The sequence below is a fragment of the Oncorhynchus keta genome, chromosome 15, assembly GCF_023373465.1.
Source record: "Oncorhynchus keta strain PuntledgeMale-10-30-2019 chromosome 15, Oket_V2, whole genome shotgun sequence".
NCBI lineage: Eukaryota > Metazoa > Chordata > Actinopteri > Salmoniformes > Salmonidae > Oncorhynchus > Oncorhynchus keta.
In genome coordinates this window covers 12,634,220-12,651,374 of record NC_068435.1, presented here as the reverse complement: position 1 = coordinate 12,651,374, position 17,155 = coordinate 12,634,220, and the positions used below count along the sequence as shown (strand labels likewise).

Here is a 17,155-nt window from a genome sequence, read left to right as displayed (position 1 = left end):
GCTCGGGGATTTGAACCAGGGACCTTTCGGTGAGAGTCCCAACGCTCTAAACCACTCGAATACCTTCTGCCCGATTTCAACCCAACAGTTGCGCTGACAATCATCAAACTCGAAATTAAATACATCAACGTGCATTGTGCACACAATGTTTCATTTGTCAAAAAACGGAGCTTTACGTGTGCATAAAAAACATCTGCTCCCCCCCTCCATTCCGTGCCAGCCCTTCTCTCATTCAAACGCACAACTAATGCTGGAACCGGGAGGCTGCAACTGCCTGAGCTGAGGAAAATGAACTCCGATAACGAACTATTAGGCTACTTGTACACCAGATGCAGTAATTGAAGTGGTTGCAAATTAAGTCAGCAAATGTTCAACTAAAATAAGGAAGTTGAATAAACGCGTGTTCAACTTGGGAATTATTGACCGTTATTTTTACGCCCAGAGTTCTTCCCGTCTGTTTTGGAGCTGAAGTTGTTGCGCGGGGTAAATGTAAGATCCACCTGCAATCTACAGAGGAGTTTTCCAAATAATGTTTGGATTTCTATGCTCCAGAATGTACAGTGGTGTCCTTTCCTATGAACAAGAAGTTTTGTGAGGAAAATAAACGTTATATATTTTTTTACATATATATCTAAGCCTTGCGCCACTTCTTACACGGACACTTTATGAATTCATTTCATATTATGACCAAAGAGCATGAAAATACATATTTTTTATTAGGGCTCGTGCAACCGCGGGATCTCACTGACTCATCAGACATAATTGGTCTTTATACTATTTTTAAAAATCAGGTAAGGATGCAGGCAGAATGTTTGACTATTCAAATGTTGCATGCGCCTGTTAATATGACGTGAACATGCACAACAAATTGCGTAGGAATTATAATGTTTATTTATGTAGCCTACTTATTTATTACAATCTGTTATTGACTTTTATTACAGATATCCATTTCTATGTTGTATTTTAATATTTAAAACATCTCAGTGTAGTATTATTACATAGAGTATAGTACTTACCCAATGAGCGAAGTTGGTTAACAATACATATTATTTACGTCTTTTCAACCAAAGAAATACGTATTTTCAACGTATTTTGCTCATGGGTAAGGTAAGCTTGTCATATTTTGCAATAACATCAACATTCCATGATTCGCAAATTCCCCCATATGGTTTGTTACCCCTGGACACAGGCAACGTTTGGAGAGGATGAGGAGTCGTTGGGTGAAGCATGAGCTGCCAGGGTATCGGTCTTAGACGACTGTCTGTGCTGCTCCTATGGGAGGGGCTCGCTCTGAGCCTGTGCTGCTGCTGGACCGGGACGTGGGTTGTTGCTGCTGCAGCCGGACCCAGTGATGATGGTGGTACCGCTGGGCCCATGGGCTGGTTGCTATCAGACAAAGGGCCCTTCCACCACTCTTTGGATTTCACTGAGTCGGTGGAGAGACACCAACAGGGCTACACTACCAGATACAAGATGTTCAGGTGACCTTTTTCTCTCTTAAGTAGCCCCCCCCTAACAACCTCAATACAATTTCAATTTAAGGGGCTTTATTGTCATGGGAAACATATGTTTAGATTGCCAAAGCAAGTGCAATAGATAATGAACAAAAGTGAAATAATCAAATAAATAAACATAAATACAGGTTGTATTTACAATGGCATTTGTTCTTCACTAGTTGCCCTTTTCTTGTGGCGGCGTGTCACATCTCTCTCTCTCTCTCTCTCTCTCTCTCTCTCTCTCTCTCTCTCTCTCTCTCTCTCTCTCTCTCTCTCTCTCTCTCTCTCTCTCTCTCTCTCTCTCTCTCTCTCTCTCTCTCACACACACACAAATATAGGGAGAGAGAGACAGCCTCACGACTAGGGTTGCAAAGCTCCGGTAATTTCATCAAATTTACCAGAGTCTTCTGTAAATGTTTTAATTAACAGGTCATCTATGGTAATTCATACTAGAATAACTTTAAAGAGATTATTCCTATGGTATTACTTTGTTATATAGGTGTACGTACATATTGTCCATTATTTTCTAGTGGTTTAGACCATATGGTTCAAAAGAAAATAGCCTAATTAATGTAAAAAGCATCTAATCAACTTATGGATTTTTTTTTCAATTAACTCTGCAACTCTTCCAACAATTGACACCAGTTTGGAAATATTTACAACAAAGACATGTTGACATATTAAAAAACATTTCCCCCCAAAATATATAAAGGCTATTTCATGCTGAAACCCTCATAATAAACCACCAATGGGTATCACTACATTGATGGTTCATATTTAGCATAATGTTTTACAGTTTTGTTATGAATATATTACATTGTCAAATAATGTTATTTTACTTTTTGTATATATTTTACAGGGCCAGAGATAATTACAGACACCTGTGATAATCTGAAGTGCCCATAAAAGGTTACTAGATCTTACAAAATTCCCCAAAACCTTAAAAGCTAACAAAAGTCTGGCAGTTTACTGGTAAATTCCAGTAGTATACCCTCCTTTTGCAACCCTACTCGCAAGCATGTGAGACTATTCTGTGGCACATTCCCCTCTCCGAACAACACTTCCCTCCTACAGCGTGTCGTTATTAACTCTCGGCATATTATTCTTTTGTAGCAGTGTTTTTACATACAACACTGTCGTTGTGATTGTTTTTTAAAGGACACTCTTATATATGTTATAATTCAGTTCAGTCCTGATATTGCGTTCACTGACTGATGTAGGCACGGTGTCTAAATAGCATACATGCAAATCCATGAAAGCTTGTGGCGTCAACACATACGTTGTAAGTAAACATAGACTGGATGTCCACCACAATTCACATTGATGGGTATGTTGTTTTCAGAACTAGTGTGAATGGAATGTGTTACACTTTGCTTGTGACATTGGTGGAACACACGCACCCTGGTTAATGCCCTGTACCAGAGAGGATATAGACAGACTGCTTTAGAAAATGGCAGAGTATTGCCTGAAACATTGCTAAATGGTTTAGAATAAATGGAAGGTGGGAGTTATTTTGAAAGTCAAACTCAAACTTCCAATGAGCCGTTGAAAGTATAGGATGATGCTGGCCTTGTGCCACAATATAATGACATTCCTAAATATGGTCCTGCTGTTCCGCTATGACTCAATACTTGTTCTCCCCCTTGTGGTAAGCCAGATAAAGGAGGATTTCTACTGGCTTTGAGAACGCTGAAGTCTTCACAAAAATATGTCTCTCTGAACAGCCTCTACTGATTTGAATTCTCTCTCTAGGAGGGAGCAAAAGCAACATGGGGAATCTTTTCAACTGATATGATGCCCCCACTTTGAAACGTCCTCTGTTTGGATTGGAATATGGGTCCTAGCAACGTAACGATGTGGATTAACATTGGATCCCCTACAGTTACAAATGATTAGACTGACAAACCACTGGTGTCCGTCTTTCCTCTCGACCCGTTCTCCATGGTCCCCGGAGGACCTTCCCGTTTCTCCGTGTTTGATTGCACATGAGCCCCGGGTCTTGAACAGGACGCTGTCAGACTATTATCCACCAGTGTAGCGTTAGCGTAGCATGCCTGCTTCCCATCCATAAGTGTTCACTGGTGAATAAGCCTGCAGGCAAACGCCAGGGTGTGATCTATAGAGGCCATCAAGTGACACCCGGAGAGGCACTGCAGTCTGTCTCTCTTTAGGATGATTGGCTGTAATTACACCCTCTACACTGGCCTGATTCCTCAATTATTTCTCTGCCGATCGTTTCTCGTGGCAGTGATTTGATTGCCTCCCACGAGAAGAGACAAGAAGGCAGTGTCTGAAATATTGGGACAGTAGGACTCTTGACTGTAGAGACTGGAGAGAGACTAGCGTATTAGAATGCTTTCGCTTGCAGGTCCCCAAATGGGACGTGATTGTGTATGCAACACTTGAGCTCGATGTGACACATGTCAGTGCACTGTGTACGAAGCGGCTAATGGTCACCACAAACAGTAGGCTAATGGTGAATCACAAGGGCTTTGTGAGATCACATTATTAATATATTTTGTTAGCTATGGACACCTCAAGTGCTTATAGTTAAAGCATTTCTATGGTTTCCTGAAAGGCTCCAAGGCAGAGGTTCTAATTTCCTGAAAGGCTCCAAGGCAGAGGTTCTAATTTCCTGAAAGGCTCCAAAGCAGAAGTTCTCATTTTGCTCTAAATGGCTCACAGTCATAGAATGATTCATGGTCATTCACATATGGTTCAGGATTAGCTGTGATTCATGGTCATTCACATATGGTTCAGGATTAGCTGTGATTCATGGTTACCCATACACTCTTAGAAAAAATGGTTCCAGAAGGGTTATTCGGCTGTCCCCATATCAGAACCATTTTTGGGTCCAAATAGAATCCTTTTTGGTTAGAGGTAGAACATGGTACTCAAAAGGGTTCTTACCTGGAACCAAAACAATAATTTTAGGTTCTAGATTTCACTTTTTTTTCTACTTATAGGGACATTACACTGGTTAATGGGTGATCTGGCATAGAGGGTCAGTGGTTTCATGGTCACATTGATAATTTATAATACGTATTATGCCTAGTGCTGCATTGGACCCTCTCATAAAGACTATCATGCTACAGTAGCACTATTGTACTGTGGTCACTTAACAAAGGCATTGTGAAACTAACGTTTCCTTTCTTCAGCAAGATCGAAGCTACAATGAAACAAGGCAAAAGAGCACCAACAAAGACAATTGTAAGACAAGGTCATACAGTCTCACAGACCTGTGAACATATGTGTTGGCAGAGTGACCCACGGTTTATTAGCCAGTGGCAATGTCTGTCAGAGCAAATTCCAGCCAATCTGAAGTAATTTGACACTTTCCTTTGCCCTCCCTCAAGTTGCGTGCCAACATAAGAAGGCTTTAGGAGAAAATATCTGCAGTATGCTCACAGCTCCTCCAGGGAAAATTCTGTACCGTCTGGATGTATTAGCTGTATGTTAGAGATTCTGCCTGTGTCTGTCTGTAAATGTTGTGTCTGTCTGCATTGGGGTTTGTTTGTGTTAAATGTAGGTTTTCACATTCTACAATTACATTCAAATAAATGTTCTCAACAGCCTGTTAAGTTTGTGACAATTTCACAAACTGAAAACTCTCTCCACGAACCAAGAACTCAATCAAGTAATTAATGAAGTGTGTTTTCAGGGAGTTCGGCCGATGGAAAGTCAACAGCCTGGCGGTGGAGAGGCGGGGCGGCAGCGGCCTGGTTCCGCCCCTTGACCCTGACTTCATGCGCACAGTCAGGCAGTTGGGGCGGCGGCCCACCCTCCGCAGGATCACTGAGACCATTATCAAGAAGTACGGGACTCACCTCCTGCTGTCCGCCACTCTTGGAGGTACAGTAAACAGAGGCGCCAGGCGTTGGTTCCTACTTTACCCGCATCACAGCAGGACTCCTTAGACTCCTTAGAAGTGCGTTTTTCAAGAGGGAATTTCATATAACTTTTAAAATGTAAAATCTGTTACTGAATGTAATGTATGACTCAGACAATGGGAAAACATTCCTAGTGTCTGAACAATCTGTTACTGAATGTAATGTATGACTCAGACAATGGGAAAACATTCCTAGTGTCTGAACAATCTGTTACTGAATGTAATGTATGACTCAGACAATGGGAAAACATTCCTCGTGTCTGAACAATCTGTTACTGAATGTAATGTATGACTCAGACAATGGGAAAACATTCCTAGTGTCTGAACAATCTGTTACTGATGATGACAATGGGAAAACATTCCTAGTGTCTGAACAATCTGTTACTGAATGTAATGTATGACTCAGACAATGGGAAAACATTCCTAGTGTCTGAACAATCTGTTACTGAATGTAATGTATGACTCAGACAATGGGAAAACATTCCTAGTGTCTGAACAATCTGTTACTGAATGTAATGTATGACTCAGACAATGGGAAAACATTCCTAGTGTCTGAACAATCTGTTACTGAATGTAATGTATGACTCAGACAATGGGAAAACATTCCTAGTGTCTGAACAATCTGTTACTGAATGTAATGTATGACTCAGTCAATGGGAAAACATTCCTAACAATACTTTACATTCAATAACTTCTTACTTCGCTACAGCAGATACTTCTGCATAAGGGGTATATTTTTAGTAACATAATGTGGTAATTATACAGGTTGGAATTGATGTATTATACTGTATCTTAAGTGCTTAAAAAGATACTGTATATATATATATATATATACAGTTAAAGTCGGAAGTTTACATACACCTTAGCCAAATACATTTAAACTCAGTTTTTCACAATTCCTGACATTTAATCAGAGTAAAAAATCCCTATCTTAGGTCAGTTGGGATCACCACTTTATTTTAAGAATGTAAAATGTCAGAATAATAGTAGAGATAATGATTTATTTCAGCTTTTATTTCTTACATCACATTCCCAGTGGGTAAGAAGTTTACATACACTCAATTAGTAGTTGGTAGCATTGCCATTAAATTGCTTAACTTGGGTCAAATGTTTTGGGTAGCCTTCCACAAGCTTCCCATAATAAGTTGGGTGAATTTTGGCCCATTCCTCCTGACAGAGCTGGTGTAACTGAGTCAGGTTTGTAGGCCTTCTTGCTTGCACACACTTTTTTGAGGTCAGGGCTTTGTTAAGGCAACTCCAATACCTTGACTTCGTTGTCCTTAAGCCCTTTTGCCACAACTTTGGAAGTATGCTTGGGGTCATTGTCCATTTGGAAGATTCATTTGTGACCAAGCTTTAACTTCCTGGTTGATGTCTTGAGATGTTGCTTCAATATATCCACATAATTTTCTTCTCTCATGAAGCCATCTATTTTGTGAAGTGCACCAGTCCATCCTGCAGCAAAGGACCCCCACAACATGATGCTGCCACCCCCGTGCTTCACGTTTGGGATGGTGTTCTTTGGCGTGCAAGCCTCCCCCTTTTCCCTCCAAGCATAACAATGGTCATTATGGCCAAACAGTTCTATTTTTAGCTTCATCAGACCGGAGGACATTTCTCCAAAAATTACAATCTTTGTCCCCATGTGCAGTTGCAATCTGTAGTCTGGCTTTTTTATGGCGATTTTGCAGCAGTGGCTTCTTCCTTGCTGAGCGGCCTTTCAGCTTATGTCGATATAGGACTCGTTTTTACTGTGGGTATAGATACTTTTGTACCCGTTTCCTCCAGCATCTTCACAAGGTCTTTTGCTGTTGTTCTGGAATTGATTTGCACTTTTCGCACCAAAGTACGTTCATCTCTAGGAGACAGAACGCTTCTCTTTCCTGAGTGGTACGACGGCTGCGTGGTCCCATGGTGTTTATACTTGTGTACAATTCTTTGTACAGATGAATGTGGTACTTTCAGGCATTTGGAAATTGCTCACAAGGATGAAACAGACTTGGGGAGGTCTACAAGGTCTTGGCTGATTTCTTTTGATTTTCCCATGATGTCAAGCAAAGAGGCACTGAGTTTGAAGGTAGGCCTTGAAATACATCCACAGGTACACCTCCAATTGACTCAAATTATGTCAATTAGCCTATCAGAAGCTTCTAAAGCCATGATATAATTTTCTGGAATTTTCCAAGCTGTTTAAAGGCACAGTCAACTTTGTGTATGTAAACTTCTGACCCACAGGAATTGTCATACAGTGAATTATAAGTGAAATAATCTGTCTGTAAAGAATTGTTGGGAAAATTACTTGTGTCATGCACAAAGAAGCAGTCCTAACCGACTTGCCAAGACTATAATTTGTTACCAAGAAATGTGTGGAGTGGTTGAAAAACGAGTTTTAATGACTCCAACCTAAGTGTATGTAAACTTCCGACTTCAACTGTATTAAAACAGGGAACTCAGTTCAGTATGGTTGCTGGATTGGGGTGAGATTAAACATACATCACATGTTCTGCTCATTATCTTTCTTCATCACAGTCAATGAATCATTTGAACCTCTCTAAAGAAGAGACGGGAGATGATCACCATTGATCATGAGATCACTGAGCCTCTCTGGCTCAGTTAATGGTCTCCCCTTTCCCTTTCCTAATTTCCTGTAATCAGGGGAGGAGTCCTTGACGATATTTGTGGATAAGCGGAAGCTGAGCCGAGGCCCAGAACCAGGGGCTGGAGCTGAGGGCAGCAGCCACAATAATACGGGGGCTGGGGTGGTGACCCTGGAGGCCCTTCACCAGCTGGCTGCCTCCTACTTCACAGACAGGGAGAACACCCTGCGCCGTCTCCACCACCTCCAGATCGCCTCTACCGCCATCAGGGTAAGAGACCCCTGACTGCCCTCTGCCTCTGGGCATACAGAGGGGAAGTTAGATGCCAATATAGGTTACTATAGGAGGTCAAACTCTGTTAAACCAATGCAGCTGCTGCAAGGACTTTGCTATGTTTTCTTTAGATTTTTTTTTCTGTGGGGGAGGCAAGTGGATAGGTTACTGTTGCATTTAATGTTGCCATTTTAAAAATGTCAAATATTCACAGTGTAGCATGTTGATGTGTTGTTTTGATTTGAGATTTTTCCTTATTGTGTGTGCAAATGAACTCAAGCTTACGGGGGCGGCAGTTAACCTACTACAGTTAACCAATGACGGCAGTTAACCTACTGTTCCTAGGCCGTCATTGAAAATAAGAATTTGTTCTTAACTGACTTGCCTAGTAAAATAAAGGTAAAAAACCAAATTGTCAGACTCTCGCTGTGCTGATTAAGTAAGTGTTGTTGCATAGCGTATCAGATATGAGTCTGTTTTATCTCAAAATGAAAATCTGCTGAGAATTAACATGTAGTCCCGTTGGAAAATCTAAATGTACCGTTTGAAAATGTGAATCACATTTTCAAACAGTACATTTAGATTTTCCAACGGGGCTATACATTTGGTAATGCGGGTGCAAGCAGTTGCTCCCGACACCACTTGGGTACACTGCAGCATCCACCAAGAGGCTCTTGTTGCCAAGGGAATGCCTGAAGTTTTGGACACTACAGTGAAAATGGTAAACTTAGTTAAAGCAAAGCCCCTGAACTCTCCTGTATTTTCCGCAATATGCAATCATATGGGCAGCGACCATGTAACGCTTTTACAACATACAGAAGTGCGCTGGTTATCAAGGGGCAAAGTATTGACACATTTTTCTGAATTGAGAAATTAGCTTAAAGTTTTCTTTACTGACCATAATTTCACTTGTCTGACTGCTTGCATGATGACGAGTTTCTCACACGACTGGCCTATCTGGGTGATGTTTTTTTAGCCTGAATTATCTGAATCCAGGATTACAGGGACTCTTTGCAACTATATTCAATGTGCGAGACAAAATTGAGGGTATGATTAAGAAGTTGGAGCTCTTCTCTGTCTGCATTAACAAGGACAACCCACAGGTCTTTCCATCAATGCATAATTTTTTGTGTGTGCAAATGAACTCAAGCTTACGGACAATGCCAAATATGATATTGCGAAGCACCTGAGTGAGCTGGGTGTGCAATTACGCAGGTACTTTCCCAAAACGGACGACACAAACAACTGAATTTGTTATCCCTTTCATGCTCTGCCTCCAGTTACAAGAGTGCCTCATCAAAATTGCAGCAAGCGGTTCTGTGAAAATGTCATTTATTCAGAAGCCACTGACAGATTTCTGGATAGGGCTGCGCTCAGAGTATCCTGCCTTGGCAAATCGCACTGTTAAGACACTGATGCCCTTTGCAGCTACAGTGAGGGGGAAAAGTATTTGATCCCCTGGTGATTTTGTACGTTTGCCCACTGACAAAGAAATGATCAGTCTATAATTTTAATGGTAGGTTTATTTGAACGGTGAGAGACAGAATAACAACAAAACAATCCAGAAAAACGCATGTCAAAAACTTTATAAATTGATTTTCATTTTAATGACAAACATGGCTGATTAAACGAATTACATTCTAAACTGAAGATCATGATTAGTTGATTATTGGAGTCAGAGGTGTTAGTTGGGGCTGGGGGCCAAAGTGTGACACCAATCAGGCCCCCGAGGACTGAAGTTGCCCAGGCCTGCTCTACATCATGGTTTATCACGCTACAGAATGGTTGACGTAAGACACTGTAATCAGTATATGGGGGATTGGAAATTATGCAGACAATTACATTGATGGGAAGCTACAATCTATCTGTAGTATTAAGCAGATCTACTCCCTAAAAAAAATATATATATATATATAAAATTTCAAAAAAGAAACTGTAATCAGTTGTGAGTGACCCGCATTGAGGAACACTGATTCGCATAATCACCCTGAAATATTGGTGATTGGGCAGGAATGAAAGGTAATTCATTATGAATTCTCCACCACCATTGTACAATAACTCGCCAACTAAATGTATGCTATTTCAAAATATGCTTTATTTTATTTAACTAGGCAAGTCAATTAAGAGTAAATTGTTATTTACAATGCCGGCATAACCCGGATGACGCTGGGCCAATTTTCATTGTGGTTTCAATTATTCAATACCCCGAATAAGATTAATGGAGTCGATATGATTTAACATTGGAGATGATTATCTTTTTCACTCTTATGAAAGATTGATGTCCTTCCTTTATGACAGCCTACCAGAACACACATACTAGTCATTAATTTCCACAGAATATTTTCTGAGTTCATTCTCTGATTATTGAGGCATGAAACAAAACATCAGAAAATGAATTTTCAACATACATTTCCTTACCTCCCCAGGTGACTGAAACCAGGACAGGCCCCCTTGGATGCAGTAACTATGATAACCTTGACTCTGTCAGCTCAGTACTGGTCCACAGTCCAGAAAACAAGATCCAATTACAAGGTATGCCTGAAACTAGAACTGAAGACAAAACTTCAACAGGTGTATCACTCTGAATGAAAATCAAAGAGCCAGGCCTTTCATGGTTAACATTAATATATGTATTCCCAGCAGTGTAGAGGGAATAGTTTACAGTAACTCACTGCAGCTCAACATGGAATGCGTTCTTCAGGAGGTTCAACGCAGCAAAGACACAATAGTTCCTATCTGGAATCTAATTGGTTCTCCAGGCTAACCTGCGAGGATCTTTATCAAACCCATGGATGCCTTAGTTGTATTTGGTTTCTGAAGTAGGATCTTCAAAAGCAATTTAGCGGCAGTGTCTGTTTGTTTTGCCTTCTTATACACCCCAAAATACTCACCCACGCCTCTCTGGCCTCCCCAGGACTCCAGGTCATTCTGCCAGCGTACCTGCGGAGCCGCTTCGTCCAGGCAGCCCTCAGCTACATCGGCTGCAACTCGGAGGGACAGTTTGTGTGCAGGGCCAGTGACTGCTGGTGCCAGTGTAGCCCGGACTTCCCACAGTGCAACTGTCCACAGACGGACCTCCAGGCCCTGGAGAACAACCTGCTCCGCCTCAGAGAGGCCTGGACACTGGCCAACGAGGAGTTTGAGGAATCAGGTGTTTACTGGAGATAGTTGAACATGCAACAGTTCAATGAAGCTAAGTGATGAGCAACAATTGAGCAGCCTCGGTGGCAGGATATTTCTGCTTTAGCCAGCTTGTTTTTTAACTTGCAATCATTTAGTGTAGAATTTAGAGAGTAAGATATTCAGGCATTCAATAAGCTTCCGTATGTGAGAATGATAAAACGCATTGTTCAGAGATACGGTGGAGAGATACGGTGTCTTCGGCTATGCCGGATTAAGTGATATGACATGCTATTCTATAAAATCCTTTCTCTGTAATTAATATTACCTGATTGTTGATTGCTAATCATGTAAATTAAATTACCTAGAAAGTTGGGGCACCAAAAAATAATATTTATAGAGCTGTTATCTTCCCAATAAACTCTTAAAGACCTAGTAATATTTTACATCAATAGCAGTCAATATTAATCATCACCTTATTTCAGTCTCATTTGAAAGTTATAAATTCTTCACGAACCCTGACTAACAAGTTGAATCAGCAATACAAAATTGGGTTTAAGTATTTATTTACTAAATACCTAACTAATCACACAGAATTACATATACACAGAATGAATCATACCTTGATTACAAATTATATCATGAAGGAAAACGTCCCTAGCGAAGGGAACAGATATGACAGCTGGTTACACAAAGAAAAGGGGCTGGGTTTGAGTGAAAGAGCGGGAAAACTGAGGAACAAAGGGAGAAGCGATGTCTCTATCGTAAATACAGTATCTTATGCATTCTAAATTACCGCCCATTTGGAAAAGGAAAAATGCAATAAATATTTATTCTGAGCTACGCTTCGGTAGGTTGGTGGTAGATGGAAGGCCGTGTTGCCCAACCGAGTCCTTTGAAGAATGTCTCTGGTGGTAAATTGGACACGTTGTAGTAACGTCGTTGTGTGGTAGAAGGGATACTCTGTCTGTTCTTTTCTAGCCCACGTTTGCAGCTGCTGTTGCTAACTCAATGGCTAGGAGGTATCACCTCTGTAGTGAATAAGAGTTCAATGTTCATACCATTCGCAACCAAAGCTCATGCTGAGGTTGGCTTCGTTCTGTAGTTATCTGAACCATTCTGACATCGGACCGTCGTCCTCACATCCTCGGAACAGATAACATGTTAGTCCTTTTAACGTATGGACTGTCGTCCTCACATCCTCGGAATAGGAGGTTACATTTTCGTCAAGGCTTTATATAGTGGAGCGAGAAGGGTGTGTTTGAAAAGTTTTATAACCCATGTCTCTTCACAGGGGAGGCCCACTGATTGAGCAGAGCCCTAAACTTATGAAAACCCAAATCTCTCATTTGGAAGCTAAAATTACATTTAATGTTTTCACCAATAATTTTATATTCAAACATTTAAATTGAACAACAATTCCATGTGAATCCGATAACTACAACGTGCAGACTTTCCACTGTAGAGTTTATGTCATCCTATCATTGATGAGAATGTCTCATATTCATCAAGTACCACCGCATATGTTCATATGTTCAATTGGTTCAATTACCAGAATATAGTTCATTTCCCCCCACCTTCTGATGTTCCCAGAATCTCTATGTTAACCAAAGGATTTTCAAATGTCACATCAGTAGGGTAGAGAGAGGAAAAAGGGGGGAGAGGTATTTATGACTGTCATAAACCTACCCCCAGGCCAACTTCATGACAGAAGGGAGTATACTAGATTAAAAACCTTACTGAAGTCACATAATAAAAGTGTCTCGTGGGATTTCTCACTTCTTGAAAACACTTTAGAAATAGGGGAAACATAGTGAGTTGCAGAATGGAACCCATTCAACCGAGTGGGGCAGGGGTCTAAGGCACTGCATCTCAGTTCTAGAGGCATCACTACAGACCCTGGTTTGATCCTGGGCTGTATCACAACCGGCTGTGATCAGGAGTCCTATAGTGCGGTGCACAATTGGCCCAGTGTCCTCCGGGTTAGGGGTGGGTTTGGCCAGGGTAGGCCATCATTGTAAGTAAGAATTTGTTCTTAACTGACTTGCCTAGTTAAATAAAATAAAAATAAACTCTGAATCAGAGATATGCAAGGGGCTGCCTTAATCAGCACCCGGGTTTAACTTCCGTGCTCAAGGGCAGGATTTATCCACTTGGGGATTTAAACCAGTAACCTTTCAGTTACTGGCCCAACACTCTTGATGTAATAGGTTACCATGGCAATATACATGGCCTTGCTTCGAAAGCTGGAAGTGTATATTTGCACCCACTTCAACCACCAGCTCATACCATCTGATAAATGACCAATTAGTGACTAAACCATTCAATGGTGCACACTACAGACAGGTTGTTAATAAAATATGATGCCTCTTGAAATAACAGTTCTGCACTCTAGTAAACTGAGAAGAAACAATCTGAACCAGTATCTCTGAACACGTTGTTTATTTATATTTGGGTTTGTTTACATTTCTGGGACAGACAAAAACAATGAGAACAGACACACTGTCACACGTTGTAATTATTCCCCAATGTGGCTCACGTGGCTCCCCGCCAGAACCAAACTTGACTTATTCATGTTTATTTTATTTATTTTACTCTTGATTTACTATTTTAGAGGAGTTCCAAAGCTTCGTCGGAAGGCTGCCAACCCAGTACGCGGTGAACAAATCTGTCGTGGAACACTTTTGGAGGACGGATGGGGGTCTGCTCCAGCGCTACAGGCAGCTGGAGACCATGAGAGGCCTGCTTCTCGACAAAGCGAGCCACACCGCTAACAAGCTCTTCAGTCTCATTAAGAGATGCCGTCATCAACCCAGAATTGTGCTGCACAGGGAGAGGTATAGACTATTGTTTCATTAACCCAAGGTTTCCCCCAAACTTCCTTTGTCTTGGAATTATGCAAATGATTTAAGCACTGTGCTAGAAAGAAAGACACACAAAAAAGGAGTAGTTTTTTAGGAGACAAGAAGGGCTGACAGACGAAATGGAGTCTCACCTCGGAAAACCAGAGTTGAGGATAGCTGGACAACTGGCAGTTGCTAATTGCAATGCAATTAGTACTGTTTTAACTTTTGTTATCCAAAGTGTATCTAAGACCACTGGGCTCAATAAAAGATGAAGTACCTACTCACTAGGCCACAATAAGTCTTCAGATTGTGTCACACATCCACACTCAGAAAAGAGTATCAATAACAAACCTTTTGGCATTCAAACGGTTAGGTCCTCTTTATCTTATGCCTCTGCTGAAGTGTTTTCATGAACAGTTCAAACTACAGTCTGAACAACATTCCAATTATAAGTTGGTTAGCCTGGTCCCAGGTTCGTTTGTGCTGTCTTACAAGGCTGGCAAGATAGCCCGGTCCCAGATCATGTTTGTTCTATCTCTTGTACTGTATCTGTACAAATGCTATATATCTGTATCTATACAAATACAGTGCTGCCAAGCGCACTGTGACTACTGTGGCGCTTGGCGGAGTTCTTAACGGGTCCAACAGAACCCCTGAGTCCTGACACGAGTAGTCCTCTAGCTCCCGGTTCAGCCCTATGTAATGCAACCTGGTGTAGCTTGTATTAGTTACTCCAGTCTTCCCGAGAGCCTTTCCTTTGAGCATAACTTCCGGTGCTGGACTCTTCTCTCCTGACCTCTCTGTTTTGATGGCCATTCTTTGGAGAAAAAAATTAACTACATTACAAAATTCTTCAGTACTACTGCCAAACACTCTGCTTCCACAATCCTCAATCCAATTACACTGCTTTATCACACCCCTCTGGTCATAAAGGGGGATTTGATGGAGGCTCACAATTATTTAACTGGTCCATTTTTCCCGCATGTGATCCTATGAAATGTTTTATGCATAGTTTATTTGCTCTGTAATTGTACTGGGTGGTGAGTATTCAATATTCATACATTGAACAAAAAAAAGTGTGTGTGTGTGTGTGTGTGTGTGTGTGGTTGGCTCTCTCAGTCAGCACCCACCTGCCTACTCCAGAGGAATATTTTCATTTTGGTCTGATTTAGCTTGCATTCCAGCAGCTGAGCCTCCAAGTGCAGAGATGGTGCTTCTGCTCTGCCTGTCCTGCTTAATTGACAGATAGTGTTGCTGTGAATGTGCAGTATGAATCTTATTGTGTCTGATGAGATGTTTTTAACATATTTCAAGGACAGAAAACAAAAATAAAACGTTAATTGACAAACAAAGGTACGTTCACCTACGGTATGTTCTGTCCTCCGTCCTCAGACCCCTCCACTACTGGCTGAGCTACATCCTGTCCCTCCTGTACTGCAGTGAGAACAACCACATCGGCGTGTACTCTGAGCAGACCAGGAGCTGTTCCTGCCCCTACCACCACTCTTCCTGCCAGGGCCCCGTCCCCTGCTCTGTGGGAGAAGGCCCCCGCTGTGCGTCTTGTTCCCCCGAGAACCGCACCCGCTGCTCCAGCTGCAACCCGGGCTTCTTTCTAGGCCAGGGGCTCTGCCGACCCGCCGTACCTGACCCCACGGATCCTTACCTGGGTTTGGAGAGCGACCGCGACCTTCAGGACTTGGAGCTGCGCTACCTACTCCAGCGCCGCGACTCGCGCATTGCCCTGCACGCCATCTTCGTCAGCAGCGATGTGCGCCTCAATGCCTGGTTCGACCCGTCGTGGCGGAAGAGGATGCTGCTGACGCTAAAGAGCAACCGCTACAAGTCCAACCGCGTGCACATGCTCCTGGGGGTGTCGCTCCAGGTGTGCCTGACCAAGAACAGCACGCTGGAGCCTGCGCTGTCCGTGTTCGTCAACCCATTCGGGGGCAGCCACTCGGAGAGCTGGACCATGCCGATCGGCCAGCACGGCTACCCCGACTGGAACAGGACCAAGCTGGATATCCCTCTGGACTGCTACAACTGGACCTTGACACTGGGCAACCGGTGGAAGAGCTTTTTCGAGACCGTCCATTTCTACCTGAGGAGCCGCATTAGGGATTCGGGGCCAGGCTCGGGGGTTGGGGGACACAGAAACGCTAGTAGAGCGTACTTTGAACCACTAGAGGGCGCCGTGGAACCTGTGGAGGCGTATTCATCCCAGAACATGGGCTACATGAAGATCAACAGCATGCAGCTGTTTGGATACAGCATGCACTTTGACCCAGATGCAATCCAGGACCTAATCCTGCAGTTGGACTACCCGTATACACAGGGATCCCAGGACTCAGCCCTGCTGCAGCTGGTAGAGGTCCGCTACAGGGTCAACCGCCTCTCCCCTCCAGGGGCTCAGCCTATGGACCTGTTCTCGTGTCTGCTCCGTCAAAGACTGAAACTGTCCAGTTCAGAAGTGACCAGAATACTGGCTTCTCTACAGGCTTTCAGTGCCAGACAACCAAACTTTGTGGAGTACGAGGCACCCAAGCTATGTAGTTAATAATGGGCAGGTGGGCGGGGCCAATGTGATGTTTTTTGTATTAACCCAATCAGATACAATGTCAGCCCCATAGCCTATATCTGTTTGTGTTGGTGTTTGCTGTTCATGGTGTTAATTGTATATAAGTGTCATTAAATTTGATGTTTTTATCAATACCTGTCAAAAGTTTGAACACACCTACTCATTCAAGAGTTTTTCTTTATTTTTTACTATTTTATACACTGTAGAATAATAGTGAAAACACCAAAACTTTGAAATAACACATATGGAATCATGTAGTAAACAAAAAAGTATTTGCCTTGATGACAGCTTTGCACACTCTTGGCATTCTCTCAACCAGCTTCACCTGGAATGCTTTTCCAACAGTCTTGAAGGAGTTC

At 42.3% G+C, this 17,155-nt stretch overlaps 1 protein-coding gene across 1 annotated transcript; it reads left to right on the top strand.

Moving 5' to 3' along the window:
- Nucleotides 1–255: 255 nt before the first annotated feature.
- LOC118372160 (BMP/retinoic acid-inducible neural-specific protein 3-like) lies at nucleotides 256–16,776 on the top strand. Its single transcript, XM_035757950.2, has 8 exons — nucleotides 256–791; nucleotides 1,190–1,481; nucleotides 5,158–5,348; nucleotides 8,041–8,252; nucleotides 10,682–10,787; nucleotides 11,170–11,406; nucleotides 13,990–14,212; nucleotides 15,614–16,776. The coding sequence occupies exons 2-8, from the start codon at nucleotides 1,228–1,230 to the stop codon at nucleotides 16,773–16,775; spliced, it is 2,385 nt and encodes a 794-aa protein (XP_035613843.1). The 5' UTR covers nucleotides 256–791; nucleotides 1,190–1,227; the 3' UTR covers nucleotide 16,776.
- The last annotated feature ends 379 nt before the right edge of the window (nucleotides 16,777–17,155 follow it).